Raw genomic sequence first — 27,852 nt, 5'->3', positions numbered from 1 at the left:
CAATGTACAAACACAAATTCGCCGCCCCTTGGAAACGACCTGTCTTTCGAGCCTAGGTCATTTCCAGCAGATGGATTGAGGTACAAGATTAAACCGTATGACTGGGCTGTTTCGTGCGGTACAGGAAATTACTCCATAGGTAACATTCACGAACAACCTATTGAATGAAATACAACAAATGGTTGTCTTCTTTCGCAGTGAAATAATCATGAAATAAAATAAACTGTGGAACGTTGGCTCTGCTAGCTTGAAACGGAGTTATTGAAGTAGCACCGGAACTGACTCAGGGCAATGTCTCTAATCAATTCCATTGGATGTGTAGTCTTCTGATGCTTTGAAATAATTGATGTTCTTTCTCCCCTACATCTTAGCAATTGCCCGGTAGCAAGGATAGTTACCACGGTCTAGAGAGTTTCGAAGCTCTCTTATACGCTCCTCAGTCAACAACAACGACGTAGGGAAGTCTTTTGGAAGTTCCTCTCCCAATATCATACAAGCAGCAGCCTGACAAGAGCGGAACGCCTTGACCATACCAGTAGCATGATAGGCACCACAGACGAACTGATGGCTTCGGCCTGCGAAGGGAAGCGGCCCGATGAACGGAAGGCCGTCTTGGGTGAAGCTGACAATACCGGACCAGGAGTGGTCGATGCTCGTAGCCGCATCTGCCTTTGGGTTTGCAATAGCCTCGAAGGGGAAACCGCGAAGATGTGCGTGAGGTGCCAGATCAGTCACAGTGTCATCGCCGGTCACGGTACGTCCTGTGCAAGCGCGACCAGTGACGATGCCTCCGTCCTCGCGTTGGATAAGGTAATCGTAGTCTTTGCGTCCATAGCGATACCAGACGGAGTACCCCGGAACTGTCCCAAGAGGAGACTGTCCATTGCTGTCGGCCGCCCAGTGAACAACATTTACACGGACTGGAGAGACGAAGGGCTGCATCTCGGGGAGAAGATAGCCCATCCAGGCGTTGGTGGCGTGGATGACCTTCTTGGCCTTGATGGTACCGCGCTTCGTCTCGACAGTAGCAAACTCCGCAACGTCGCGATCCTCTATGGACTCCACAGCTGTGTTGGTCTGCATGTTGACCTTGTTTCCTCCGATGAGGTTCTCCCAGACCTTGGCGATCCACTTGTAAGGCCAGACAGAGCCTGCGGGGATGGTGATGGCTCCAATGCAGCGCTTCGATAGCTTCATCTGGTGCTGCAGAACATCTCTATCGGTATGAACGGTGTGAAGAGCGGCAAGGTGAGGTGCGTGCACGCGAATGTCCTCTAGTGCCTTGAGGTCTTGTTCGAAAACTACCTGGTCGTAGTAGGCCTCAACACCAGTGGTGAGAACCAAATCACAGTCTGCGCCGTCTTCCTTCGTTGCTGCAGCGATGGCGTTCAGGTGACTTTGCTCAAATTCAGAGATCTTGATGGCCTCTTCAATTCCGAACTGGTGTTTTCGCTCGTTCCACATCGAGAAAAGCATTGTCTTGATGTGACCTCCATTGCGGCCGGTAGCACCGGAGCAGAGAGTTCTAGCTTCGAGGACGACGATCTTCAGATCTGGCCTCTTTGCGCATAGAGTGCGGGAGAGGGTCATGCCGGAAATACCGGTGCCAATGATGACGAGGTCGACAGGGTCTTGAGGCCATGGCGAATTGTGGTTGGCATAGGCGCTTGGGTTAACGTGCCAGTATGGCTTGGTCGAGTTGGCGCGAGGAAGTCCAGGGTTGACCACGCCTGGCGGGTAGATGCCTTCAAGTGCTCCAGACATTTCACGGCAGCTATATATGTTGAGTCAAATGATCTCGGGGCAAATGAAGAAGAAGCAGACCGAATGCACGGATGAAGAAGCGGCGAGAGCGAAGGTAGCGGTAGACAAATTGGGGCGTTCTTTACACATTAAATGATGAAGTAGTTAACAACGTTTTGGTGTGTACCTAGACTGGCCTGATGTGCCATGAAGCTCAACATGGTGACCGTGCCAACATCAACCCGTTTTGGGAAGGTTTAATGAGACCTTTGGGCTCTCCACGAAGCAATTCTGGGCCGGTCTCATCAATGGTGGGGCATAGCTGGACAACGGCATTTCGTGTCTTAGTTACCCCGCGTCACCCCTCCATTCTGCAGCTTATCTTCCTCAGCTTCGGCAATGGAATTCTAACACTTTTCATGCCAATCCACCCATTGGTCTGATAGATTTCCGAATCTCCACCGATATCTGCCCGGTCCCTGGAAAGGTGGAACTCTAGATGCTCGAAAGGAAACTCCGACTGAGGTGGTCTCTCAGCTCTATCCCAAAAGAGCCCATGAGGTCTCCGCAAGGTCTCTTCGTACTTTCTCTTCCCAGAAGGACACGCGCTAGTCCCAGTCTCCCAACATGTGCATGGTTCATTTACTCAACATGAAGCATAGAGAATAGAATTACTTAGTCGTCGGAAACCCTGGCGCACCCTGCTAGGCTGCTGGGTTATCGGTTTTGTGACCTTGTTTTGAGAACCCACTCGTGAATCTCGTAGATAGCACATTATTATCGCAGCTACGTAACGGCAGGCCGAAAACATTTCTCTTCTTTTCACTTTCACTTTCTCGTCATCTCTATTCCTGTTGATCCAGCCTGCAAGATGGGTCACACAGTTCCAACCGTGAGTTATGTCTTCATTTGTCTCCGTCTCTTATCCTAGACGTGTATTCTGACCATGACGCAGTTGAAAGATGGTACTCTTTTCATCCAAAAGTGCCACATCGATGGCCAATGGACAGAAGCAGCCACCGGTCAGACTTTCAAAGTCCACGATCCCGCCACTGGCCAGTTGGTCGGAACATGTCCCGAGTGCGATGCGACAGATGCTGAATTGGCTATTCGCGCAGCCGAAAATGCGTTTGGCTCATTCTCGCAGCTCACCGGTCGACAGAGATCCAAGATACTGAGGAAGTGGTACGACTTGATGGTGGAAAATCTCGACGATATTGCCATCCTTATTACGTGGGAAAGTGGGAAGGCTTTTGCGGACGCCAAAGGCGAGGCAGTATACGCTGCAAACTTCCTCGAGTGGTTTTCTGAAGAAGCTACGAGATCTTACGGCGATACCTTCGTCCCGACGACGAAGGGCATGCGTGTCCATGGGATCAGGCAGCCGATTGGTGTTTGTGGCTTGATAACTCCCGTATGTTCCAATATCACTTCGCAAGACGTAAGAAATGCTGACTATCTTGTCTTTTGACAAATAGTGGAACTTTCCCGCGGCTATGGTGACTCGCAAGGTTGCTCCAGCCCTTGCAGCAGGCTGTACCGTGGTGCTAAAGACTCCAGGTGAGACGCCATTCACGGCCAATGCGGTAGCGGAGCTGGGCAAAAGGGCCGGTCTGCCGCCCGGAGTTTTCAACATTGTTACTGCTTTGGTAAATACGCCTAAGATCGGTCTCATCTTGACCACATCGCCGGCTGTTAAGAAGGTCTCCTTCACTGGCAGCACGGATGTCGGCAAGCTCTTGATGAAGCAGGCCTCTTCGACTATGAAGAAGCTCTCACTCGAACTCGGCGGCAATGCGCCCTTCATTGTTTTTGATGACGCTAAGGACATTGATTCCGCTGTATCCGGCTGCATAGCTGCATAGCTGCCAAGTTCCGGAGTAGTGGGCAGACCTGCGTATGCGCGAACAGAATCTACGTTCAGAGTGGTGTCTATGAGGAGTTCGCAGCTAAGCTCAAGGACAAAGTCGAGAGCAGTTTCAAGGTTGGCCATGGATTCGATGCCGAAGTAACACATGGTGCGTTGATACACGTCCGAGCTGTTGAGAAGGTAGCCCAACACGTGGATGATGCCATCGGAAAGGGGGCTACCGTCTTGACCGGGGGGTTGGCTATGCCCCATCTTGGAGAAACCTTCTATGCCCCAACGGTGTTGACTGGCGTCAAAGACACTATGGATGTTGCGGCAGCTGAGACCTTTGGCCCTGTCGCCGCATTATTCAGCTTCGATACGGAGCAAGAGGTCATACAGAGGGCCAACTCTTGTCGGGTAGGGTTAGCCGGATATGTTTACAGTGGAGATCTCGATAGGGTGTATCGCGTGGCAGAGCAGTTGGAAGTTGGAATGGTGGGAATCAACACCGGCCTCATAAGTGACCCTGCTACGCCGTTTGGCGGTGTGAAAGAGTCAGGCTTCGGCAAGGAAGGCTCCAAATATGGCATCGATGAGTATTTGGTTGCGAAAACCATCACCATATCTCATTTGTAGATGTAGATTGCACAGATTTTCCTAGTAGTCTGCCAATCTACAAATTTGGTACAGCGCTGAGACTGCATGTATCGTAAAGGCCCATAAACAAAAGTTATACAGTCTCAGCGTGGCTGTGCCGGCGATGCGTCAAAGAATTGATAGGTAAGTCGTCTTCTATGCCAACCACTTGCACTAACGGCCTATTCACATCAGAAATAGCCCCGCTTCAGATAGCAACTCCGTCCACCTCGCTCCTTGGTCTACCTTTGCCCATACAAGGGGTAGATGATTGATGCCTCTGAGTAAGTTGGCAAATCGGCTGCGACTATGATGCCTCAGCAACAATCTTCGAAAAAAGGCCCGATGACTCTCCAATGAGCTGGCAGCCGCAACCAAGAACGTTGCCCAGACTAGAACGTGCGTCCCCGGCTCGTGTTCTGGAATTTGCTCCAGAGTCTCCTTGAACGCCTCAATTTTATCTTTTGCATCTGGCGCGACTGTATTGCTCCCTGTTACCCCTTGCAAGTATATGTCGTGAGCTTGTTGCATCACGCGAGCGACAGTAGCAACGATAGACGAGTCTCCAGCCTGACCTTGAGAGCAATATCTAATACAGTCGAAATACTGATCCCACTGAGATTCGGAAGCCAGCGTTTCAATCCCTGCCAGCTCGCTGATGTATGGTGCGGCGTACACCCTGTTTCTGATGTCATAGTCAGCTCTTGTTCAATCTGTACAAGTATGAAACGCAGTTTATGTCAAGTTAATCAGAGGAAGAATTGTAGCCACGATTCGAGTTCAAATCAAAGATGTAGATGAATGGCGACAGAACTTACTTCCGCACCTGGCGAACTAGGAAACCTCCTAGTTCAGTAGCCCCTAGCTTATGCTCGCCGCCAAGAACATTGGTTGCCGAGTGCAACATGCTGAGGATTGTTGAATAATCTTCCCTTCCGGTCACCATAGCCGCCACGAGTAGCACAAGGACCGCAACCGAGATAGCTTGGTTCGCTTCATAACTGCAACCCGCGAGGTTGCTTCGCTGCCGCAGGCCGTCAATGGCAAGGTTGTAAAGGGCCTGTGGACTATGGGGAGGCTCTTGGCTGATATGCTGTTGTTGAGAGGAATGCCGCAACCCATTCGTGTTGGTCTCTAAGTACCTAATGCCGTCTGTGTTCATACCATCTCTATGAAAGGCGGATACGGCGAGCACTGCGTTCATTACCAGCTCATCTGCATGGGCCATTGGAAGAACGATGTATCGCCAGCCATTGTGACTTCCATCGATGGCCACCATTTCGCCAGCAATATGTCCAGAGACTTTTCAGGGCAGCAGAGTCAGCAAGGTTTTAGGATTGGAGCTATGAATATGCGATGATAGTGGGCTTCATTACTCACAGTGCAAAAGCAGCTCTCTCTTCCAGCAAGGAATGTCGTCCATGAGGCATCCCCTAAAAGCTTGGTCATCTTGGCCAATGACGAAGCCTATCAAAGGAGGACCAGGTGGTGATACATGGTCCCGGCGATTCAATGACATTTCTTTCTCATACGAGTTATGCAACTCGTATGGGTTAAAGGACCCTCTGGATCCAGTATCGAAAACGGGATCCACATATGTGTTGGTGTACTTTGAAACTCTTGCTGGACTTGGAGCATTAATACCTTCGCCCATGTCACCTATATCCGAAGATGTTGATGCATTGCCCCTCGTTGGTTGCAGACTCCAACATCCTGCTTGCAAATGGAAATCTCCAAAGATTCGATCTCCAGAATATTGCTCTGAAGATAGGTTTTGGGGTGACTTCGTCTTCTTCGACTCTTCTCGCCTGACAAATACAGCAATCAGCACGTATGAACTATCAAATTTTGGGAAAGAGAAGAAAATCAGGTCAATACTTTTCACATAGGCTTTCAATGGTCTCGCCGGCCCATTTTCCGCGTGTGTTGACGCCATGGGCAAATCGTACTCTCACATTTGCATCAGTGCCGCTGCAGTCCAAGCCCCGAGAGCTGCACTTCATACATCGGGGTATCCTTCGGTCGCATGAGACGCGACGCTTCGAGCATTCATAGCACCCTGCGTCATTTTATCTTAGTTTAAGCTATCTCTACGGAATTTTGAGGAAGATTGACCGCTGAAACTAGTAAATAAGTTGGCTCACCTTTGACTTTTGGGCGGTAAGGACGCTTTCGTGGGGCCATCTCATGTCCTTCACAGCTAGACTGCGTCGTCCCTTTCTGCCTTTGCGTGCTGCTTACTGTGCTCACAAAGGCGGCTCAAAGCCTGTCACCGTCAAATCGGGAAGTAAGCAGGAGATCCACGATTGTAAGTAGATCTTGGAGTTGCACATCGGATGTTCAAACGAAGCCTCGCAACTGGGATCAAGATACCCGAAGCCTCCGCTTTCCGGCGCCAATTGGCTACGGGGGCCGTCCGTTGGTGCGGGGGAAACTAGGATGGGGTGTGTGCAATCAGATGCTGTCACACAGTGTTATCGGGCTGGTCTCATTTTACTTACCCGAATGAGAATGCGGGGCAGGCGCATGTCATTTGAAAACACCGAAGGCCTGCTTCGAGTCTTCCTACCTATCACCGATGTACGGATAATGGCGTATCTCTGGATGAAGCCCTATCATCTATCATAGCCGGGTCGTTAGAGGTCGGCCCAGCCTAACTCCGTCCGATAAGGGACTTATTGTATTTCCTGGACGTGTATTCGAGCCAACGACTCGCCCTTTTTAGCGGCAAACTCCGGCACTCATCTTCAAGTTGCGACCGGGAGGGTGGGGCGATCAACGAGTGAAGCTTCCACAACTGGGCAATAAGTTGCACGAGGTACTTTACTTCAGCTTTTGTCACGGCATCGGTAATGACGTCAGCTTATCAGTTACTGCTATGTAGAATCTGCGATGTGGTTTCGTGGACTTGCGGTCTTGTTTCTCACAGCTTTGGTGGTCGCAATCAAATCAGGTGCGGTCTGCCTCACTCCTCGGGCACCCTACACATTCAGGATTAGTGCAAGAAATAAGAGTCATTACTCATGTTGCCACATTTTAGATAAATGGAATCAGTGAAGATGAAATAGAACAGGCCAGAGCCAATGCTACTTTTCACCGCATTTACCGACTTACACAGTAGGTAAATGAAGGATCAGTGGAGTCAGTCTTGATAATTGATAAGCTATGGTGTCGGTGGGGGCATGCTACATGAAGAGGCTGCGTCTGATCTGTCCGATTATCGTGCTCAAGACGATTCTGGTTCTTCTCTAACACAAAGAAAATCGCATGAAGGTCTGGTTGTGAACGCTACTAGTCTTCGGGTACATGCTGGTGATCTCACAAATGGAGAGACATGGATGAAAATAGTTCACGTTTGCACCAGTTGCATCTGGGGAATCTGTCTGTCTTAACTGACGGATTTAAACCATGAAGCTATCTAAATCGCGCGGGAGGGGCTTGTTTCAGCATATCTTCTCTATTGTCGCCGCTTGATAACCATCACTCTGCCTGAAAGCTCATGTTAATTGACTACGGACTGAAGAGTTCCAATTGGTGTTACATAGCAGATACACCTATGTTCGCTGCTAAGAAGGCCAATCCCAGAGTGGTCGTGGCGCTGAATGCGGGGTCAGACTGGCTGGGATCTAGTAAAACTGCAGTAGCCAATGGCCAGGTTGCAATTATCAGCCATGTCGACGGTCTAACACGCTTTTAGAAACTGCGGGGAGACCATCGAGAGATAAAGAAGTCTGAATCCCATGGTTCTGAGGCGAAATGCTGTATTAGGAAGGAAGCCTGAGACCGAGGGCGTGTTTCTCAACAGCGAAGCTACACACTCACATCCGTGCCAATACTCCAGCAAGGCGGCTGTTATGTGACGCTACCACACGTCGTCTTCAACGTAGGTCCTCATGTGGTCAATTCTGGAAAACATGGCTGACATTGTTGTGCCGTCAGTTGAAACAACGCGACAACTTTTATGGTGATACGTTCATGTTCTGGACTCATGTATCCTCACATACCTTGCGTGGGGAGCTGTCTTGGTTGAGCTTTATTGCCCAATTTCATCCTAGCTCCCGCTACCCCTCACCCCGTGATTTAAAGAAGGTTCTCAGCGGTATTGCCGTATGTAGTGAATGTTGAAGGCGTCTCGGGGCGGCGGTCCAGCCTTTGGAAGAGTTTGATCAATGAGGCTTCATGAATTATTAAAATGGTCTATCCATCCGTGCTTTGCATCCCTAGCAACTCTTTCCTCTCCTTGCACAACAACACACGAAGGAAATATTTGAACCTGTAAACCATCCCATCCTCAATTCTGCTTGAACCTTATTCCATCTCATCCACTATCCAAAATGTCCGTACCTCTGAAGATCCCCGAGGGCAACATGCCAGCCTCCTGGTATCGTGAGCCGGCCTTCTTCGACTTCGAGAAGCGAGCCGTATTCTCCAAGCAATGGCTGATGATGACCCATCGCTCTCGCCTACCAGAGTCAGGAAGCTTTCTTCGCTTTGAGATGGCTGGCTTCGACTTCTTCCTCATCAAGGACAGACAGGGGCAGATTCACGCATTCCATAATGTCTGTCGTCACCGTGCCTACCCCATCCTCGTGGACAAAGACGGCCGTGAGGGCAAGAAGCTCATTCTTAGCTGCGGCTACCACGGTGAGCTTCTCCACAAGACTCCTTCTTCCGGGTACACCTTCTTATCGTGGCTTCGCAGGCTGGTCTTACGGTCTCTCTGGCAAGCTTGCAAAGGCTCCTAAGTTCGACGAGGTTGATGACTTCCGCAAGGAAGATTACAGCCTCTTCTCGATCCACACTCATATTGACAAGCTCGGTCTCATCTGGGTCAACTTTGATGCTTCAGACAACCCCATCCCATGGAAAGAGCTCAACGAGGGTACCGACGAGCAAGAACGTTTCCAAGATTTCAACCTCGATGACTATGTTTACGAGCGCACCTGGACCACCAATGGCGACTACAACTGGAAATTGGTTGGCGAGAACTACAACGAGGTGAGCGAACACAGCTGTGCATGCTCTCAATGGGTCCGACACGTCCAAAAGACTTCCATACTGATACATACGCGTAGTGCTATCACTGTCAAGCATCCCACCCTGGCATCACCAAAATCACCAATCTCGACCGCTACTCAGTTGAGACGAAGGGCCCCAACAAGGGGCGAATGGAACACTTCCCGCCTAATAGGGATGACATCAAGCCTGATGACGTTCAGTTCTTCGGCAACGGGGCCTTCACGTTCAACTACCCCAACACATCTCTGAATCTGTCCACGCCGTATTGGTTCCTCATGCGCGTCGTTCCCAAGACACCCACCACCGTCACCACCGAGTACGAGGTGTATCGGAACAAGAATTCGCCGCGAGAGCATTTCGACCGCGCCGGAGAGTTCTTCGAGGGTATCGAAATTGAGGACTTCCATCTCATGAACGGTGTCCAGAAGAATCTGGTCACCAACGTGTTTGTCAACGGTCCCCTGCACTCGAAGCGCGAGTCGGGCACTATGGCCTTCAAGCGTCTACTGAAGAAGGACCTTGACAAGCATTGGAAGGCTGAGAAGAAGGCTCGGGCTGAGATATATCCTGCCAGGAGGAACACTCAGATTCACCCCAGCATCAATGTGGAGGAGAGGTTCTGCGGAGATATATGTGCTTGTCGAGCTGCTGCGGAGGCTGCAGCATAAAGGAAGAAACGGACCATGTACTTCTATGGATTCAAGTTGACCACCTCAAATACATTCTCGCGTAGTCCAGCCCAACCTGTTGAGAATGCAGAATGATCATATCGATCTTTATACAAGGGTTCAAAGACGCCGCTTAGCTTTAGTGAAGTCAACGGTCTAGGAGGATTGAATGTTAGTCAATTACATACCTAGTAGGGAACCTAGTATACTGCTACTGAGAAGCAAGAAAGAACGAGCAAAAAACCTAGTTCCAGTGCTAGCCATGGTGTTTCGCGCTGCTGCATAAGTTGGCACCAGCGCCCATGGCAGCCTGTGAAAGTTGGCAGCCTGTGAAAGTAAAAGCCCAGCTCATCAAAGGCACCCAGCCATCACTTTCCCAAGTCACTATTCGAGCTCACTCCATGTTCCTCATCAGCTCTCCCTCGTCTTCTCAGAACCCCCAATGGCGGACAAGACAGCGCACTTGACTTAGCCCTCGTTATTTCCGCTGGCTGAAACTCTTTGGCGGCGTTGCGCTGCATCTTTGAGTAGTATTGGACGATCTCCAGCTTCCAAACGTAGGCTATGGCTACCAATAGAAACAACAATGGCACGACGACTATCATTTTATCAGCAGCGTGACTTGGGTACCAGAGTAGAGCGTTAAGAGATCACTTACAGATGACGTACAGCGACCAGGCAGGAGCCGTGAGGAAAGATGCTACATCAAGCGCGAAGAGTGACGTGAGAAAGGAGAGAGGGAGCTGTGAGACGAATACGTTAGTGGAAGACTGTCTCATGAATGTTCTGCGTAGTAGAACGACTCACAAACCACACTGTGACAAGAGTAAATATTAAGACAATCTTGCCCTGTTTCACAGCTTCCATTCCTTGGAGGTTGGCTATATCACTCTCCACAAGCGTCAGAGTAGTTTTGACTTACGCGTCACTTGTTAATTATGGCCTTTGAGGGTAGTCAAAGATTACTCACTGCCTCTTGGGTCTGCTCCGCGAATCGGTCCATCTCCCTGATGTCACTAAGAATGTAATCCGTCTCAAGATCCCCGTTTGCAGAGGGCCCTGCCATTTGATACTGTACCTTACGTTGGAAGGTAGCCACGGTTTTCAGGATGTTAAGCTCATCTCTGATGTCCTTAATGTCGCACAATTGACGTGCTACCTTCCCAAGCGTAGAGCTGAGATGACCCATTGTCTGTTCTGTGGATTTGCCCTTGTTCTTGCTGTCTTCTCTGTTGCTGGATAAGTGATGGTGACCATATGCTTGGTTGAAAAGGCTTGACTCTTTTCTTCCCTGCAAATTCCCGTCAAATTTTCCATACTGCTTGAAACATACGGGCCTGTTTTTACCTACAATTTCGTTGATGGAGTCGGAGAATATCTGCCGGATAGATCGCTCTTCCTTGGGCAACCCGTTTTGCTGAGCATTTTCCTGGGTGCTGACAGGCCCTTTAGTCATGACCGAACGCTTTCTCTTTCTCTCGTAAGCTCCGATACAATAATTCACGATAACCTTGCTCATTTCGGTAGCCGATGATGGTCCAATCCGTCTGCTTCCATTCTTAATTTGTTTCTGAAGATGCTCAAGTATATTAGTGAAGAGATTGTCTTGGACATCATTCCTGGCGGAGGATGTGGAGGTTATGATCCATTCTGAGATACACTTGCGTCAATAGCTGGTTCAGATGCATTTTGACTGATGCGGTACATACTTTCGTCTATGATCCATATCCAAACTTGACTCACACGCAAGAGGGGCCAGTATTTCGGCTTTTTTGTGTCTCTTGGTTTCAAGTATTTGGTAACGACCTGATCATTGTTGCGCAAATTTCTGTCGTTGCGCGAATCGTTATCTGACGCAAAGTGGTAGTAAAACTCATCTAGAGTTGCTGGTTGATGGATGACTGAATCCTTGTACGCCGTGAAGAGGCTTTGCCGCAGGTCGATCTCATCAAGAACTGACTCTTCGTCCGGTGGCTCCGTACCAGTTCTCGCCCTGGAGTGTCGGTCACCTTCACTTCCATGATACATTGAAAAGTATAGAAAGGGCATCTAGGAACACATCAGAATTGACAATGCACTTCTGCATTCAATGCGCACTTACGTAGATGGCTGAAGCACTAATACTTTCTTCACTCTTGCCGTCGCTTTGGTGATCGATCATCATGCTCTCAGACGGAGGGGCGATGAACGAGACTCTAGGGGCTTTCCCCTCTTTTCTTGAAAACTCCCCATCTGACCCTCCGCCTAAGCTCATCATATTCCTGTTATCCACTGGCGAAAAAAAGCCTTTGTCATATTGGCGCTCTTCGTTGGCTTGGAACCGATGCCAGCCCATGTCTTCATCGCTAATGTCTTTTGCAACACGTCGATCCTTCGAATCGGTAGGAAGACTTTTGTCTTTGACAACATAACGGGGTCTCATGAAGCGTGACGTTGACGTTCTGTCTGGAATCTCGATCCAACAGCTACGCAGAAATGATGCAACCTTCTCGGCTTCGTCTTTGCAATCCATTTTCTTAAGGATTTTCTTCACGGCATCCTATATTCAAATCTTTAGCAATCCGGCAACATTGTGGAGGCGTGGAGTGTCAACTCCGGGCTGGGGCAGAGGCTCTCACCTCCATCCATGTAATCTAGTTGATATTAATATGTCGTCTGACAGCTTATGCCCCCGAAGAGCAACTTACATTGCTTGCCGGTAGATGTATCCACGTAAAATCTGGACCAACTCTGAAGTTGACACCAGAGACATGGGGCGATGCTTGCTTGTGCGGATTGGGGTTGTACTCGAATTTCTGGAGTCTCTCAACGGTCTGTCGCACATTCTCCATCTGATCCGAGTCGTACAAGATCTCGTGCACATTTCGGAACTTGAAGAAGTTATTTTGAATGATAGCGGCGGGGAAGCGCTGGGAGGTCGCCTTCATAGGCTCAGTTTGCTCCGACAGGGCCCATGGGCTTGCTCTTCTCTCGGCCTTTTCCGGATAAAGATAGTCCAGGATATCCTCCAAGTCTTTCAGATCTTTCAGGTCTGGATCTCCATCTCTGCTTTGGTCAGATGATTTCTGTTCCGCCTGCCGTCTTTGCCGGTCGGGCTCACTCGGCCATGGCAGTGAAGCTTGAGTTTCTGCTGTTAACCTTCGAACCAAATTCAAACCCCGTTCTCTGTCCTCGCCGACTGGGCTGTCCTTATCGCCCTTTTTGTACAACCCTACTGCTCTAAGATAAGTCAGCAGCACTCGGGGGAGACGAGCGTGAATTGCCCATTCAACCAATGAGCATCCGTGGGGATCAAAGTTCCCTCGTATCTTCCCGACCTGTTTCAACTTGCTGAAAAGCGCCAACGCAGTGGTGTGTCTCTCCAAGCGGTACACAGTCCAACACAGTGGCTCCTCGGCCTGCTGAAGTGTCTGATCTCGAGCAAAAAGTTCAATGAGGAATTGTATCAAATCTCTGCTCTCAGAAAATGGACAGTCTTCGTCCTTGTCGAAGCAAGAGTCGAACGCTGTCTCGCCACGAATGTTGGATTGTAGGATTCTTTCCGGTCTCATCAATTGAATCAGGCATTTGATGAGGTTCTCGTCCCGTGGTGCTGCAGCATTCATCGCGTGATGCAGTACCGTGTTCTCTTCCACGTCGATCGCATTGATATCCGGGCCAAGCTTCAACAGATCTGTAATGATATCCGAAGCCGTTAACGAGTTGCCGGCGCCGTCATCGAGCACAGTTCCACCACAAATGAGCATGATGGGCGTAATTCCATCCAAACCTGGCGTATCGATAGCTGATTGAATATCCTTTGGGGCTTACCCTACCAAGTTTCGGAGCAGCTTTGCCACGGTTTTGGGGTAGTTACGTCGAATTGCTGTCATCAAAGGTGTCCATTTTTTAAAGTCCACCATGCTGAGGCTCGCACCGACTTCTAGCAGGAGGTCAATGGCACTTTCAGTGCCATGATACACAGCCCTATTAAGCAGCGGCCATTCAGATTCCTTGTAGACCTTATTGATGACCTGTTCATGCGGCTTAACGAGCTGTCTCATCAACTGGGATTTCAGGGGCCATCTGACAGCTCCATCGAGGGGATATTGTCCATCGTGACCTCTCTTGGCAGCATCAGCTCCGGCGCTCAACAATGCTTCAATAATCGTCTCGTTGCCAACATCACAGGCTGCTTGCAAAGGCAACCACCCGGAGTCATCCTCGAGCTCAGGGTCGGCTCCTTCTTGGAGAAGCTTGGCAGTCACGCCTTCCAACTCCTTCCAAATGGCGAGTAGAAGAGCGGTCTCCTTGGTATCCGAGCAGCGAATGTTGATCAAGGGCTTCCATTCTTTCAAGTTTTCTTCTAGATCCCTCAAGGCGGACACATCATCAGCTGCTGTGTTGATCAGTTTGTGCAAGAGCGTCTCTTCATATTCGTGCTGTGCTTCGTCCGGGACATTCCCTTTCTGTGGCTATATCAGTAGACTTTCGTTGACAAAGGACTGAGTTACCAACCCTCCAATTTATTATATCTTCAAATATAGGAGATGTTAACTGATCATCGTCTCTTCGGACATCATCTTGGAGAGTCTGAACATGTAGCAGCCCCGACGGTTCGATTCTAGGGGGGCTGTTGCTCTCAGAATGGCCTCCTGAATTGGAAGAGCCATGCATGGACATGGCTGCAAGTGAAAAAGGTGACGGAGGTCAAAACATAATTGAATGTCAACCAGCTGGGTTGCGGCAGTCTCTTAGATAAAGAACATCAGGCTATGGACGTGCAAGAGACGAACGCGGACCCTCTCCTCTCAGTCACTACCAATCCATGCAGCCCTTTTGGTAATGACATGACGAATAACACGCCCAGAACTGCCAAGAGGGGCACATTACAGCAGGCTCCGGATCTCACTGACTGATGCGTCACATTTTGTCCATTTCTGGGTCGTTCATTGGCCAGCCTTCTCCCAAATCATGATCTTAATGTGAAAAAGATGTGCGATCTGATCTCGGCCTGCCCTTTTAGTTGAAATATTGAGTATTAGCGCTGCTCTGTCTTACGAAAGCCAATTTCGTCTGTCCGAGCCTTGCATGCTGCCCGAGACGAATTCTCAGTTGGTCCATAGTAGCATGATGGCTGCCACATCGCCTAACCGTCTACCTAGGTTTCTCAAAACCCTTGCGCCTGCTCACTACATTGAACAATCTTGCTCCCTTTAAATGAATCAGATATTCCACTATCTCTAGTGGCAATCAGTGTGTGTGTGTGTGCGACATTCTACGCCGATGCGTCCTTATTGCATAGGGCAAAGGGCGTCCTGCAGTCATGCGACTAGGCCTATCAAACATATAGAGAGGTCAGATGTAGGCGCGAAGAGACCATCAACGATAGATATTTCCGTGCTTTAGGCGCGGGGTTTGTTTGCTTTAACGTCACTTGCGATAAGGTACCGCTACACCTGGAGGTATCATGATATTGGCTTGTCTGTTGAATCTACAAGTTCTGGACTTTCAGTCATCATCATCGTCATCATCCTTCTTTCCACCACCACCACTACCACCTTTCTTCTTATCATCATCGTCGTCATCGCCACCATCCTTGAAAGCATTTGGCGTTGCAGCCACCGCCTTGGCCGAGCCTGCTACCGGCTGCCCAGCAGTCGCAGCTACCGCCGCAAACTGCGCCGTCCTTGCATTCCCCAACCTCGCGGTAAACGGTCCAAACCCACGCTCGTGAAATCCGAGATTCGCCCCGGGATCGCTCGGGTTCCTCACTGCCTTCTCAGACAGCGCCCATCCCATGACCGCGTTCGCATTCGTGGCCTCTGGTCCCAGTCCCAATGTTGTATCGAGGCAGTTTTCGCAGAGGAAGGTGTACGTGAGAGATGTGGCGTTGACGGAGACGCCTTCGGCAACGGGTCGAACGGCAAAGTTGCCCTTGACTTCGGGCGGGTTATCTTCGTCGGTTGCCTGTCGGAACGAGGCCATCACGCCCCCGGCACCATCCGGCCATGCAGCCAGGATGAAGTTGCCCTCCATCTCACCGGTCAAGCCCATGGCGCCCCACCCGGCGCCGTTGACGAGAGGGAAGGAGAGTTGCCCGATGAAGGACCCGGCTCCGGCGCTCCGGTTCTGCTCCGGGAGGGCCATGGCGAAGGCGAACGATGTTCGGGCGCCGAAGAAGCGCTCCATGTTCAGGCCGGTGGCCTGGTCCACGAACGGAGCGCTCTGTTGAGCGGGGGTTGAAGTGGCATCGTCGCCTGCCAATGTGATTGTGACGATGGAGAAGAAGAAGAGGGCGAAGATGAAGAGTTTTGAAGAGAGGAGTCGGGATCGGAGGGGGAGTGTTTGGGATGCCATGTTGAGCTGAGTGGATATGTGATAGAGCCTTTGTCTAGAATTGAGTGATTACAATTGAAGACTCGGCGGCCCGCGCTGGAACGAAACGAATCTAACGATGCGAGAACGAAGGCGCTGGAGGGCTGGAGACTCTACACGAAACCAAAGACCGCGAGATCTCCATCACTATTTATCAACTCAAAGTCTATAAGGTCTATCTACCCCTCATCTCAATTTTTGCCAAGAAGCCATCGCGATGTGACAGCTTCGTCTCATTCCTGCCCAAAGACCGGCTTGGTGAGGCCATGTTTGGGCTTAGATTAGCATCTACCCAAACAGCCATCAGATAATGAAAACTGCAACCGGCCCCCGTTCGGTGGGAAGTTGGCTAACTTTGGCGAGGAAATCCGGGGGATTTTCTCGGCTGCTATTAATAAACGGACCAAAGAGAGAAGGTGGTGCGGCAGGTTTTGGCGACACACTTCATGTCAAGGTATCTGACAGCTGAGTCGTTTCGAATTGCCTGGGGTGGGGGCTGGTCGCGCATCAACGGCGGTGCGCAGCCAATTGGACGGGGTCGGCACTGAACCCCTTGCTGTTTCATGACGTGAAAAATCGCGAATAGCTTCAATACGAGGCGGAAGACGATGGATCAGATTATCTGTTGGAAATGCGGATGCAGGCTATTCGTTGTGGTCCTCTTCAGAGCTGCAGTGCTTCCGAGGTTGAGTTGTGAGACTCCGCGGGTAATTGACACTAGGTGGGGTTTCAAGAGAACTTCCACCCGCGTCGGCAAGAGATGCTACAACTTGTGAAGGCTAGGGTTTCTTGAGTTGCATCATAATTGAGAGAGTTATGGCCCCCATTCTAAGATTTCCACGTGAAGCCCCCGCCAAGATCGCCAAAGACGTCGACTGGAACTGCCCAGGCTTGGAGGCTTGGAGTCCAACAGTTGCGCCAAGCTTTCGGGATCGCGTCGACTTGTGAGTTTTTGACATTGAGTCTTGGCAACGGAAGATGCAACTTGAGAACATCAACCGTCCATCATATGGCATATTTTCCACTTTCATCGACAATGCATCACGGAGGCAGCCCTGCGTTCAATGAGCGGCAGCGTGCTCGCGTGCCCTCTTACCCCTTCAGGTCGCAGAAACTCGGTAAAGTTCCACCAATGCCCCGCCAGCGGGGGAATAAACTATTCAAAGATCTCCGGGCCTAAGAATAGCGTTCCGCCAGAGACCGACCGGCCATCTTCGGGGATGGAACGGGATTGAAAAGGGCGCCCGACAGGAATAAGAATAAAGATAAAAATAAAAGCAGCCGCGTTTGAAATGAGGGTCGCGACGATTAAGGCTGTCCAATGGGGTCCCGTCTCATGTCATCTCAACCGCTGTCGTTGGGTGCTGCCAGCGCTGTTGGGAGGAACAGGGGGTTCGTGGTTAGGTGCCCTGTCGGCTGGAGTTCCCCTCGCGCAGGCTGGGGTTGCCCCGTTCGTCTGATCAGCTCAGGGGTGAGAGGACCACCAATCGACTGTTCTTGCCTGTCGTCTCTGGGATTGGACGTTCTGTCGATCTTGGCGCGGACGACTCGGGTATTTCGGATTCGTTACTAGGTGTCTTTGGTCTGGCCAAGCAATTTGGGGGTTGTATTCGGTTGTGAGGCATGCTGGTAGCGATGTTTGTGGAGCGTGACCTACGTGTGTGATTGATAATACGGTGAGGCCTCTTTGCATGTTGGAGGAGGCATGTTCAAAGACAACCTAACGCAAGACCATGGGAAAACGACTCTGGCAGATTGAAGGAGCGGGTTCTGCTGGAAATCGGTGATCTGTCCCTTCACGTGAAATGGTTTCATCAAAGGTCAGAACGATGGTGTGCCATCTGCTACAATTTCTCACACATTGTATGCGCCCTCGACCAGGTTGAGACTACTTTAGGTATCGTTGCCCGCACCTAAAAACAAATTAGAATAGAGAGAGTGACACCCAGATAGAACTAGTACAGCTTCACAGTCGTGGATATCAGGCGATTAGTATTCATATGTGAACAGAAGCTTGGGTTCACGATTCTCAGACGACCGGTGTGTCTAGGTAGATTTCGCGTAATATTTCCATGGGACATGCCACGCTGAGGGGATTGCCAAAGATCATATGGGGCTGGTACCGCTTCCTTTGGCGATGACTATACGCAGAACGGATAAGAGCCTTCCGTCTGCAGAGACGACACCCCAGAACTTGCCAGTTTCAACTAGAGTGATGACGAGGGAGAAGCAGCGCCTCCTTAAGCAGAGTCAACCATTAACCACCCTTCTTACATCCACGAGCAACTGCTCAGGTCTCCCTGTGGTTGTTGAAGCCAAGGGAATAACTTAGTTCGTTCGTCATGAAAGAAGATATTCCACTATTCCTCTTGTTTAATGTATCGATGAACAAATGCTACTCACCGCTTTACGGTTAACCCAATTCCGCATTATTTATGAATGAGTTGTCCTATTCGGGCTTACCACTACCTACCTCTAAGAGGGTTGTTATGCATGTCGTCCTATCATCAGTATCTACCCAAACAGCAAAACCTTGATGAAGTACGGTTTCTGAGGCAATGGAATATGCAGCAAGCAGGTTTGATAAATTCAATGCAACAGCAGATGTCTGTTGTTCCGTTTGTCGGCGCTAGAAACGGGCTCCGCATCTTAGAGGGTCCAGACTCACAGAACATAATCTAGCACACCGCCATCCTCAACATCCCCGCCTGAAAGCGGGCTCATTAGATTGAGGCGTTGTGGCAGAGTGGTCTAATGCGCAAGACTAGAAATCTTGTTCCTTCGGGAGCGTCTGTTCGAATCAGGCCAACGTCGATTTACCTTTTGCTCTTTCCGTCTCGAGGCGTTGTGTTTGTTTTTGTTCTGTTTCATGATTTTTCCCTCTCTGAAAAGACATGCCAGATTCTGCTTTTGGAAAATTTGTGTTGTGGGGCCGGGTTGAGACACCGCAACGGCGCGCTGCTGAGAGGGCTCGCAATTGGGAGCCGGCCGGAGTGAAAAGTGGGACGCCGTCTTACACCGGCCCCTGCCTCGTGCTTCCCCGGAATACCTCGCATCGCAGACTGCAAAGACACGGCTCTTCCTGCTCTGACCTCAAATTTGAGCGACTCAACTCGAAGACGCCACTGTGTAAGGCATCACGCCCATCTCAACCCCTGCGCAAGCAACCTTCCTCGTGTCTCCCATCCACTCTGGAGATCTCACACAGCACGCCCTATCCCACAACACAAAATCAGCCTTACACCACCACGAAAACGCCCAGTCACCCGTCACCGTCTATCAAAATTTAATCTGGACGGCATGACTCAATCCCGCCTTACCAACTCCCACTCCCAGCCGTGCCAACACATACCCTCCCCCCGTCGTCTCGATAAACCCTCACCACACATCCCGTCGATCATTTTCTCGTCAAATCAAGCTTAACTCTTGTCCCCAGCTAACCTCGTCTAATCACCGAATAAACACCAGCTCAGCCGCAATGCTCCCCTCACCCCGCGATGTTGACAAGGGTCCAATCGCCCATCAAACGCCGCTAACGAGCGCCTCTCATCTCTTTCCCGCCGTCCAATTCGTCCGCGACCTTCAGCCGCACGCGCCGTCGCCGTTAGGGGCGTCCATCACTTCCCCTCTCCAAAAAACCGCTTCTCTTCACCACCTGCGTGAAAACGAATGCAAAATAAGCATTCGGGGCTAAGGTTCGTCCGGGCCAGGATAAGCATAACGAAATGAAGGCTGTCAGTCGCTTAAATCGCCCGGCTTGGTAGAAGGGAGGAACAGCCCGCTTGTAACGAGTTGAGTGAGCTGAGGTCTGTTGCTGGGGTGGACTGCTTGTTATTTCTTGGCGGGGCTTTCTAGGCTTCAGCTTTGGATTTTTCTGCCTTGAAGAAGTGCCGTGATGTCTGATTAGGACTGAAAGTAGGAAAGAAACGTCGAGATATGCGGTGCTTACATTCACAGCGGACATTGAATGGGTATCCCATGCCGCAGTCATACTCACAGAGACTGCTCCTCCGACAGACCACCTCAGTCAAAGAAGGCAACACCGCATCATGTCAAACAAACCTCGTGAAAACAAGCTACAATGTGGCAAACAACCCTGCGTCTCTTGACTCTCAGCCCACCCGTCACCTCCAGCAGCCTGACTCCTCGCCTACCACCGCGCCCGCGAACGCGAAAGGAAGCCAGCTCGTCTATCAACGCGCCTCATGGCGTCTCCTAGCGTCGTCCGGGGTCACACAGAAATCTCCCGTCAACCTCCCCCAGCCCATGTAGGCTGATTTCCCAAGCAAGGGGCCCAGGGGTATCATTCTTGTCAAAGCTTCCTGTTCAACATCGTTGTAAGTCCGATACTTGGCTCTCTTTCACCATCAGATATATATACCTCCCGCCCTTCCCCATAACTCACCTCCCAATGCCTCCTCACCAACACCACCACCATCATGCTGCTCAACTCCCTCCTCCTATCAACGGGCCTCGCCCTCGCCCTCGCCGACTCCTCCTCCCCCTACCTCGGCTCCCAATCCTCCTCCTCCTCCTCCGCGTCCAACCCCTTCCTCCTCCCCGGCGGGCTCGGCTCCTCCGCCATCTCCCTCGGCGCCGTCGCCTCCACCTGCGACATCGGCTACAAACCCTGCGACGGCAAATGCATCCCCACCCTCGGCACCTGCTGCAACACCGGCAGCGGCGGCTACTGCGAGGCCACCAAGGTCTGCGTCTCCGGCGGCTGCTGCCCCATCGGCAAGACCTGCTCCGGCGCACCGTCCGGGTGTTCCTCCGGTAAAGTCCTCTGCAACGGCTTCTGTATCCCCTCCGGCACGGTGTGCTGTTCTGATGGCGGGTATTGTGATGCCGGGGAGACTTGTACCGCTGACGGGTTCTGTTCGAAAGGGAGTGGAGGGGGTGGTGGTGGGGGGCAGTGTGCGAGCGGGCAGACGGCGTGCGGGACGGGATGCATGCCGACGGGACAGGTGTGTTGTAGCACCTACTTCTGCGATGCCGGGGAGACTTGCGCCGGTGATAAGAAGTGCAATAAAGGATCTGGAGGAGGCGGTGGCGGTGGAGGAGGTGGTAGCCAGTGTGCGGCGGGACAGACGGCGTGCGGAGCGGGATGTATGCCCTCCGGCCAGACGTGCTGCAATACGTATTACTGCTTCTCGGGGCAGACCTGCGCGGGTAACAAGAAGTGCAATGGCCCAGGAGGTGGTGGAGGGGATGATAGTACTACTTCGACGAGGTTGATTGCGACGACGCGGCTTCGGTCTGCTACGACTACCTTTGACGATACCCCGAGTACTACGGTGTTGGGCAGTGGTGACGATGATACGAGCACCACCTCCACGCGGCTTATTGCCAGCGGCGCCAGCACCAGCACCAGCACCAGGGCGACACTTACGAATGCTGCGCCGACGGCAGCAACAACCGCGGGTGGCAGTACGGCCGGTGCGGCTGCGATGGGTGTCAACGGCGCCATCTTGGTTGCTGGTCTGTTGGCTGCTGCGCCGTTGGTCATCTGAGAATGGTAGGAAAGGACTTCACTTCTGGGGACATGTGTAACGAGATGTCATGATTCGACCAAAGACCAATCAATCTATAATAAGAATGTAATACCCTCACGTTCATCACGCATGCTGCCAACGCCAGATATCCAGCCTTAGGTCCGGAACGCCAAACTTTTTTGTGTGCCGGTTTCAATGCAAGGGCGCCGTGTCAGTGCTACCAAAAACAATGCCGCCTGCGCCTGTGAATGTGTCCCGAAAACAGAGAATAGTCCTACAAACACCTGGCCCGCATCCATTCAACATTGCGGAGTCCGAGATTGAGCCCGTTGCTGGCCCACCATTTACGCACCGGCTCCTGGTCGCCGATGCTGTCCTCCAAAGCTTCCTCGATATCGCACGTTCGGTATTCGACGCGTTGTTTCCTTCCTTCCATGCCGTCCAGTTCGCCGTAGGCAAACTTGCGCCACCACTCCAGCACGCCGATGTGCTGGTGAATCGTCGGCTGGACGAGCACCTCGCCGTCGAATGTGAGTTTGTCGTCTCCCTTGAGCTTGCGCCAAAGCTCGAGGACGCCGACCTGGCCCCACCGCGAGGCAATCTTAGCTACACCGTCACCGTGGGCGATGGGAATGCCAGAAGCCATCCACCATTTAATAACATCAACCTGGCCATGCTGAGCAGCCCACAGCAGAGCTTTGCCGGGACGCAGGACGATCCTTTCATCCTGCGCCGCAGCATCCCTCCACCATTCAAGGACCAGCAGATGTCCCTTTCCGCTGGCTTGCTCCAAGGCGGCCTCGGTGAAACGCAGAGGCAAACCGGAATGCCGCCACCACCAGTCGAGTACTTGAATAAACCCCATTTTGGAAGCACCGTCGACAGCCTCGGCGTCGTACGACTGTTGGTGCTTGCCCCTGAAATATTTGCTCTCCTTCCAATAATCCAAGACATCGGGGCGACCATAATACGCCGAAGCCTTGGTCGGGAGAACTTTGCCATCGAAAGCGTGCTTGAAGAGATCGGGCCGGTTGGCCTCCATCCATTTGAGCACGTCGATGAGTGAAAACTTGATTAGAAGCCCGACCACAAGGGCGGGCAAGTCGTGCAGTGTAGGGGGCGATTGGAGGAGCTTCTTGCAGATGGCGGTCGTGTCGCAGGTGAGGACAAGCCATTCTAGCTCGTGCTCGTAGACCTTGATCGGATCTCGCGAATCTTTCGGCTGCAATGTCCAAGGATGCGGCATTGGTAGGTTCGTAAAGATTCCCAGGGCCTGCGCGAGTTCCCAATCGCCAGCATAGTCCAGAATGATGGTCCAAATTTCGGGAGGCAAATTAGAGTAGACCCGCGGATCCCCAGTCGCCAGGTACCCAAGGTGAGTGACAACGTCGACGTCCCGCCCGAGGCCAAGGAGGTCGGCCTGGTTCTTGATGATGCCCAACACATCGTTGAATCCATTCCAGTTGACAATCCGCTTCGGGTTCTTCGGTGATCCGTCGTAGTGCCACAGAATCGGGGTCATGGCGCGGATCCAAGTCCACTTGCTGTTGATCTTGTTGAGCTGCCGTTTTGTGACGGGGTTCTCCCACATATGTGTGCTCATGCCGGGCACCAGGAGGATCTTCTTGGCAGCATCCCACCCCCTCAGTACCTCGAGGAGGAACGTATCGGCAATGCCCGCCATCATCTTGGAAATGTTATCCGCGTCGATCGGGGCCAAAACCATGAGATCGGCCCACTCTACCAGTTCGAAGGCTTGCTGGCGGTAAAACTCTATATCGTCGGCGTCGGTGTCGGCGGCGCGCACTGGAGGCAGGGGAGGACACATGGATCGGTTCTGCATGGTAATGACGGTCTGGCTCAATCGGGGGACGGTATCGTCGACGATGGCGCGCATCTCGATAGCGGAGCTCTTGGAGAGCCGCACGACGAGGGCTTGAGCCCATGATATGTCGCGGGGGCCGGTGGCGGCGACCAAAAGGTGAAGTTTACGGTCGCGTGGCTTGAAATGGAGGGAGGAGGACGACGAGGCGCTCCTCGTTATACGGAGCGGCAGGGGGTCGGGAGGGTCCATGGCAGCATGCTGGAGCGACAGTCGGGCAAGAAGGTGACGAAGGCTGGCCGTTTCGGCGGCGTGTTTGAAAGGTCGGCTCGGAACGTCGACGGCAGATATGACTGTCGTCGTGCAGCGGGCGCTTTCGAATGAGGTTTGGTGGTAAATTTGCCTTCTGTCGGCGAGTTGAAGATTGAAGGCGGGTTATCGAGAGGCGAGATCTAGGGCTTCGGGTACGATCGGGAGAACGAAGAACCGGAAAAAAAAGAGTCGGTGAAGGCGGTCGGCGAACGGGTCACGGTCGAGTATCAATGAAGCCTTATTGCAAGGTGAATGCGCAGGAATAATCGCAGTGTCTGTCGGTCTGGGAGGCGTTGTTGCGTCGGTCGTTGGTGGTGTGGTGTTTGTGGTTGGTTTGCAGCAGACAAGCAGGGTAGCGTTGGGTATGTGTGCAGGGCAGCAGTTGCAGATGGCGGTCCAGTAGCGTAGCAATTGTCAGAGTGCCAAATACGTCGTACGGTCGCGGCTGGGCTGGGTTGGTCTCAGCTCAGATCAGCGCGTCGGGGGACTCGTTCAGGCGATGGGAGGGAGAAAAGACATGGATCCGTAGCGACATGTGGCATCACCATGACGGGGGTGCGAATTCCTTAATTCCACCGTCGGGTCGCGGTGCATGCAGCCACCGACTCTGAAGCAAGGTGAGTCGCTGTCGCCTGTCTCACTGTCACGGTCAGGGCTCAAAAGGTGGGTGTTATTGTCGGTGTGCGGATACTATGCAGTAGTGTACTGTGCAGTGTCGCTGTCGGTGACTGGGAACAAGCAGGTCTTGTCTACGCAGCGCCGTAACCGTGGGTATCGAATGTTCGATGTTCGATGCAGGAATTCGGTGGCAGACGGGCTGGAGCCTTCACTTCTGTTCCGGTCGCGATGATTCGTCGGGCGAAGAACTAGCGAGGCGACGATGCAAATTGTCCGGGGCCTTCCATGAGCCGACGACGACGTTGCAGGCTGCGGGAACAGGAACAGGAGACAGCAGTCGGGAATCGGAAAGACCAGGACGAGGAGTGGATCCGGTGCATGTGGAAAAAAAGGGTCATGGGCAGGATTTCTGGAAAAATGGCAGGGGACGAGCGGGCATTTTGGAGGGGAAGCAGGAAGCAGCGACCCGTCAACCGGAGAGGGGTTCCTGCCAACTGCTGTGTCTCGTTCTTTCCTTTTTTCTTTTCGCCTTTGATTTGGCAGGCGCACTGCAGTCAGACAGTCGTGGACGGCCGGTGACGGTGACATTGTGGAACTGTGCCTCTTACCAAATGGGAAAGTGGTCACCGCCTTCCTTTCGCTTTCGGCCCCCCTTCCTTCCTTCCCACTGTTTCTGCGCCAGAGACAGAGATTCAGGCGGGAAGGTGAGACCGGCACTGGCTAGCAAAAGGCAATTACCTAATCCGTCCCCGCCAGCTGCAAGCCCGTTCCACGCACTTTCCCAGGAGCACCTCCGGTCGCTACGTCACCGACGCCCCTTCCGCCTGAGACAATGCGACCAGTGGCGGGATGAAGGAGCCAACAGTCCCCATTGCTGACTTTTTGCTCCTTCCTCTCGCATTCCGCCCGGAGACCGGACGCCGTGCACCTAATTTTCCAGGTTGTATGACTGCTCATCTGCATTCAACCTCACCGGATTGGCTGCCCTCTTTTTCACTATTGATGATGCTCTCTCTCTCCTCGTATTGCTGCTGCGTATTCGCTCCCCCTCCGCATCTCCTCAACGGCCGTGGTGAACTCTACATGTCATCGCCCAGTCATCCCAACGTCCGTCGCAAGGTTCCGCCACCTCGACCTGTCAGCAAGCGATCCCCGTTGTCAATTATGAGACACCCGAAGAACCCCCCGAGGCGTCGTCCAATGCCTGCCAAGAAGCCCCCCGTCTGCACCTCCAAATCTTGCTCCAAGATTAGCGCATCGCGACCAACCTTCCCCCGTGTCACCCGTGTCGGATGTCCACCGATAAGCTGTGATATCGTCCCGAGTTATTTTCACTCCTTCTGGAACCTCCATGCGAGACCCCAGTCGCGGCAGCGACAGGGGCTTCCGCGATCCGACCCTTATTGATCCATTTATGCTGACATAATGTGAGCCCTATCGCCAACTTCACCAGATGAAGCCTCATCTCCCAGGCCAGGTGATGGAATAACTTCTGAATTAGTCTAGAGTAACAATACTGATGCAGTTAACGTATTCCGGGCATTCTCCTGGGGTCTGGGCCCAATATCTTCATCCGTTGACACATATTGCCAGGTTCCACAATTCACAGGCCAAGATCAGTATTCCCAACACCCTCACGATCAGAGCTTTCTCTCACTTGAGAACTTCTCAATTTCCGGCGTCTGCGCGGCTATATTTTCTGGATGCTTAAAGCCTGTGGATCTATGGGTTGACTTCGATCAAAGGAACGTTTGCAACGACGATAACGAGCACGCTCGACAAATAGGTCATCCCAATTGAAGGTAAGGCAGTTGACATGTAGAATCGACATTACAAGATAGTATCAACTAGCTTATCTAGCCTCAGTCTACGCCCCGGTACCGTCCGAGTTCGCGACCAATACCCCATAATGTTTAGTAAATCGAGGTCCTGTTTCTTGTCATGACTGCCGATTTAACTCATTCGATGTACGATCGACAGCTGTGTCTCTCCCTCGGAGTGCCACAAAGAGCCTACTTTGGCCTCTGGCCGTTCACTGTGATTTTTACCTGCTTAGAGCGACAGACCTCCTAACTCCGCGCCTCCTGAGATGTTCAGAGGGTTTGCCTGCCAGCAGGAACGTATAGGGTTTCTGTACTGTTTTCCTTAATTGGTAGAGGGCACAGGTCAAAGTGCCCATATAGTGTTTCCAGAATTGTGCTCGCGTATGGGGTGAATTTTGCCGTAGTCTTTTTGCGGGGGGGCTGCGTCGTAACTACAAACTCAAGAGCCTACTTTCTAATTATCAGGTGAAGGACGTGAAGAATATCGAACAAGCAGGCGACTTGGGGAGGCAGCAAGTAAACACGACACAAGATGCTGGATGTAGCGACTTGATGGGGGGTAACCGTACCCTTTAATTGGACCAGCAGTTTCCACGGGGCGAAGTATTTATGTCCAGTAGGAGATGCAGGAGGATATCAATCAGGTGACAAAACAGCTTGCTACCAAGCTCAGCCACCACAATGAGGCGGCATGAGAAAATGACTTCTTTCATTTCCCCCCTTTTTCGTGATGATAATGCCGCCAGCCACGACGTCTTGCTCTTAAGCGCGCCCCCCCCCAACGACACGCGATTCACAGATGGACAAGCCACGAAACATATCATAAGTGTACACTAAGATGCGAATACCCTTTTTTTTTCCCAAGAAAGCTCCAATCGTCGGACCGTTTTGATTTCGTTGGTGTACCTCAGACATGCTTGGGGCTTTCGGGTCCAGGAGCAAGGCAACCATCGCCAAGCCACCATTAACGATTTCACAAGACTGCACCAAGCGCTCTCAAAGCAAGGCAAAATTATGCGCCGTCGGCGGACGCTGTCTTGGCAACAAGACCTTGTTGCTGGGAAAGAGGAGCGCTGGAACAGGAGGGTCATCTTCTTCTAACACGCATTTGAATGAGGGAGGAGGTGGAACAGACTCACTCTCGGAGGCATCCTCTGTTTCCGACGCAAAACGCAGCGAAGACAGGGGGAAAGGGCATGGGAAAAAATACGAATATCAATGGGCGTGGACATGTGTAAGTCGACAATTGCAGAAACGCCGTTCCACTTCCAATACTAAGATGAGAACAGTGCCAGTGCGGCGATAGTGGGATGAGTGCGAATTCGACACCAGGCTGCCCGAACTGCAATATTTTCAGATGCGCAGATTGCCCGTTACAGCAAGTGAAGGTCAGAGTAGGGTAGCCTAGAAAAATATAGGTTGCTATGCAGCAGGCAATGGAACAGATGATGTCTCGCGTCTTACGAACGCCATCGCCAACACGTGATAAGCTGAAATGCCTTGGGCT

The 27,852-nt window shown here is 51.9% G+C and overlaps 7 protein-coding genes and 1 non-coding gene across 8 annotated transcripts; 4 read left to right on the top strand and 4 right to left on the bottom strand.

The window, feature by feature from the left end:
- Window positions 1–360: 360 nt before the first annotated feature.
- On the bottom strand, window positions 361–1,764 carry COL26b_010918 (uncharacterized protein; the record flags this gene model as incomplete). The annotated part of the gene is made up of 1 exon (XM_053183602.1): window positions 361–1,764. One exon carries the CDS (start codon window positions 1,762–1,764, stop codon window positions 361–363), a length of 1,404 nt encoding a protein of 467 aa, XP_053032467.1.
- Window positions 1,765–2,689: 925 nt separating this feature from the next.
- COL26b_010917 (uncharacterized protein) lies at window positions 2,690–4,231 on the top strand (the record flags this gene model as incomplete). Its single annotated transcript, XM_053183601.1, has 3 exons — window positions 2,690–3,157; window positions 3,222–3,584; window positions 3,668–4,231. 3 exons carry the CDS (start codon window positions 2,690–2,692, stop codon window positions 4,229–4,231), a joined length of 1,395 nt encoding a protein of 464 aa, XP_053032466.1.
- A 4,334-nt stretch (window positions 4,232–8,565) lies between these two features.
- Window positions 8,566–9,918, top strand: COL26b_010916 (uncharacterized protein; the record flags this gene model as incomplete). The annotated part of the gene is made up of 3 exons (XM_053183600.1): window positions 8,566–8,875; window positions 8,934–9,229; window positions 9,307–9,918. 3 exons carry the CDS (start codon window positions 8,566–8,568, stop codon window positions 9,916–9,918), a joined length of 1,218 nt encoding a protein of 405 aa, XP_053032465.1.
- A 2,588-nt stretch (window positions 9,919–12,506) lies between these two features.
- On the bottom strand, window positions 12,507–14,480 carry COL26b_010915 (uncharacterized protein; the record flags this gene model as incomplete). The annotated part of the gene is given in 4 exon segments (XM_053183599.1): window positions 12,507–12,551; window positions 12,606–13,715; window positions 13,734–14,362; window positions 14,456–14,480. The coding sequence occupies 4 exon segments, from the start codon at window positions 14,478–14,480 to the stop codon at window positions 12,507–12,509; spliced, it is 1,809 nt and encodes a 602-aa protein (XP_053032464.1).
- A 928-nt stretch (window positions 14,481–15,408) lies between these two features.
- On the bottom strand, window positions 15,409–16,257 carry COL26b_010914 (uncharacterized protein; the record flags this gene model as incomplete). The annotated part of the gene is made up of 2 exons (XM_053183598.1): window positions 15,409–15,536; window positions 15,627–16,257. The coding sequence occupies 2 exons, from the start codon at window positions 16,255–16,257 to the stop codon at window positions 15,409–15,411; spliced, it is 759 nt and encodes a 252-aa protein (XP_053032463.1).
- Window positions 16,258–19,007: 2,750 nt separating this feature from the next.
- On the top strand, window positions 19,008–19,089 carry COL26b_010913. Its single transcript has one exon. It is a non-coding gene; the product is annotated as a tRNA-Ser (tRNA).
- A 1,625-nt stretch (window positions 19,090–20,714) lies between these two features.
- COL26b_010912 (uncharacterized protein) lies at window positions 20,715–21,106 on the top strand (the record flags this gene model as incomplete). The annotated part of the gene is made up of 2 exons (XM_053183597.1): window positions 20,715–21,034; window positions 21,058–21,106. The coding sequence occupies 2 exons, from the start codon at window positions 20,715–20,717 to the stop codon at window positions 21,104–21,106; spliced, it is 369 nt and encodes a 122-aa protein (XP_053032462.1).
- Window positions 21,107–22,044: 938 nt separating this feature from the next.
- On the bottom strand, window positions 22,045–23,844 carry COL26b_010911 (uncharacterized protein; the record flags this gene model as incomplete). The annotated part of the gene is made up of 1 exon (XM_053183596.1): window positions 22,045–23,844. One exon carries the CDS (start codon window positions 23,842–23,844, stop codon window positions 22,045–22,047), a length of 1,800 nt encoding a protein of 599 aa, XP_053032461.1.
- Between the last annotated feature and the right edge of the window lie 4,008 nt (window positions 23,845–27,852).

Source organism: Colletotrichum chrysophilum (genome assembly GCF_026319265.1).
Source record: "Colletotrichum chrysophilum strain AFK26 chromosome Unknown scaffold_124, whole genome shotgun sequence".
Classification (NCBI taxonomy): domain Eukaryota; kingdom Fungi; phylum Ascomycota; class Sordariomycetes; order Glomerellales; family Glomerellaceae; genus Colletotrichum; species Colletotrichum chrysophilum.
Note: the sequence above shows the minus strand (reverse complement) of the source record. Positions and strands in the feature narration are given on the sequence as shown.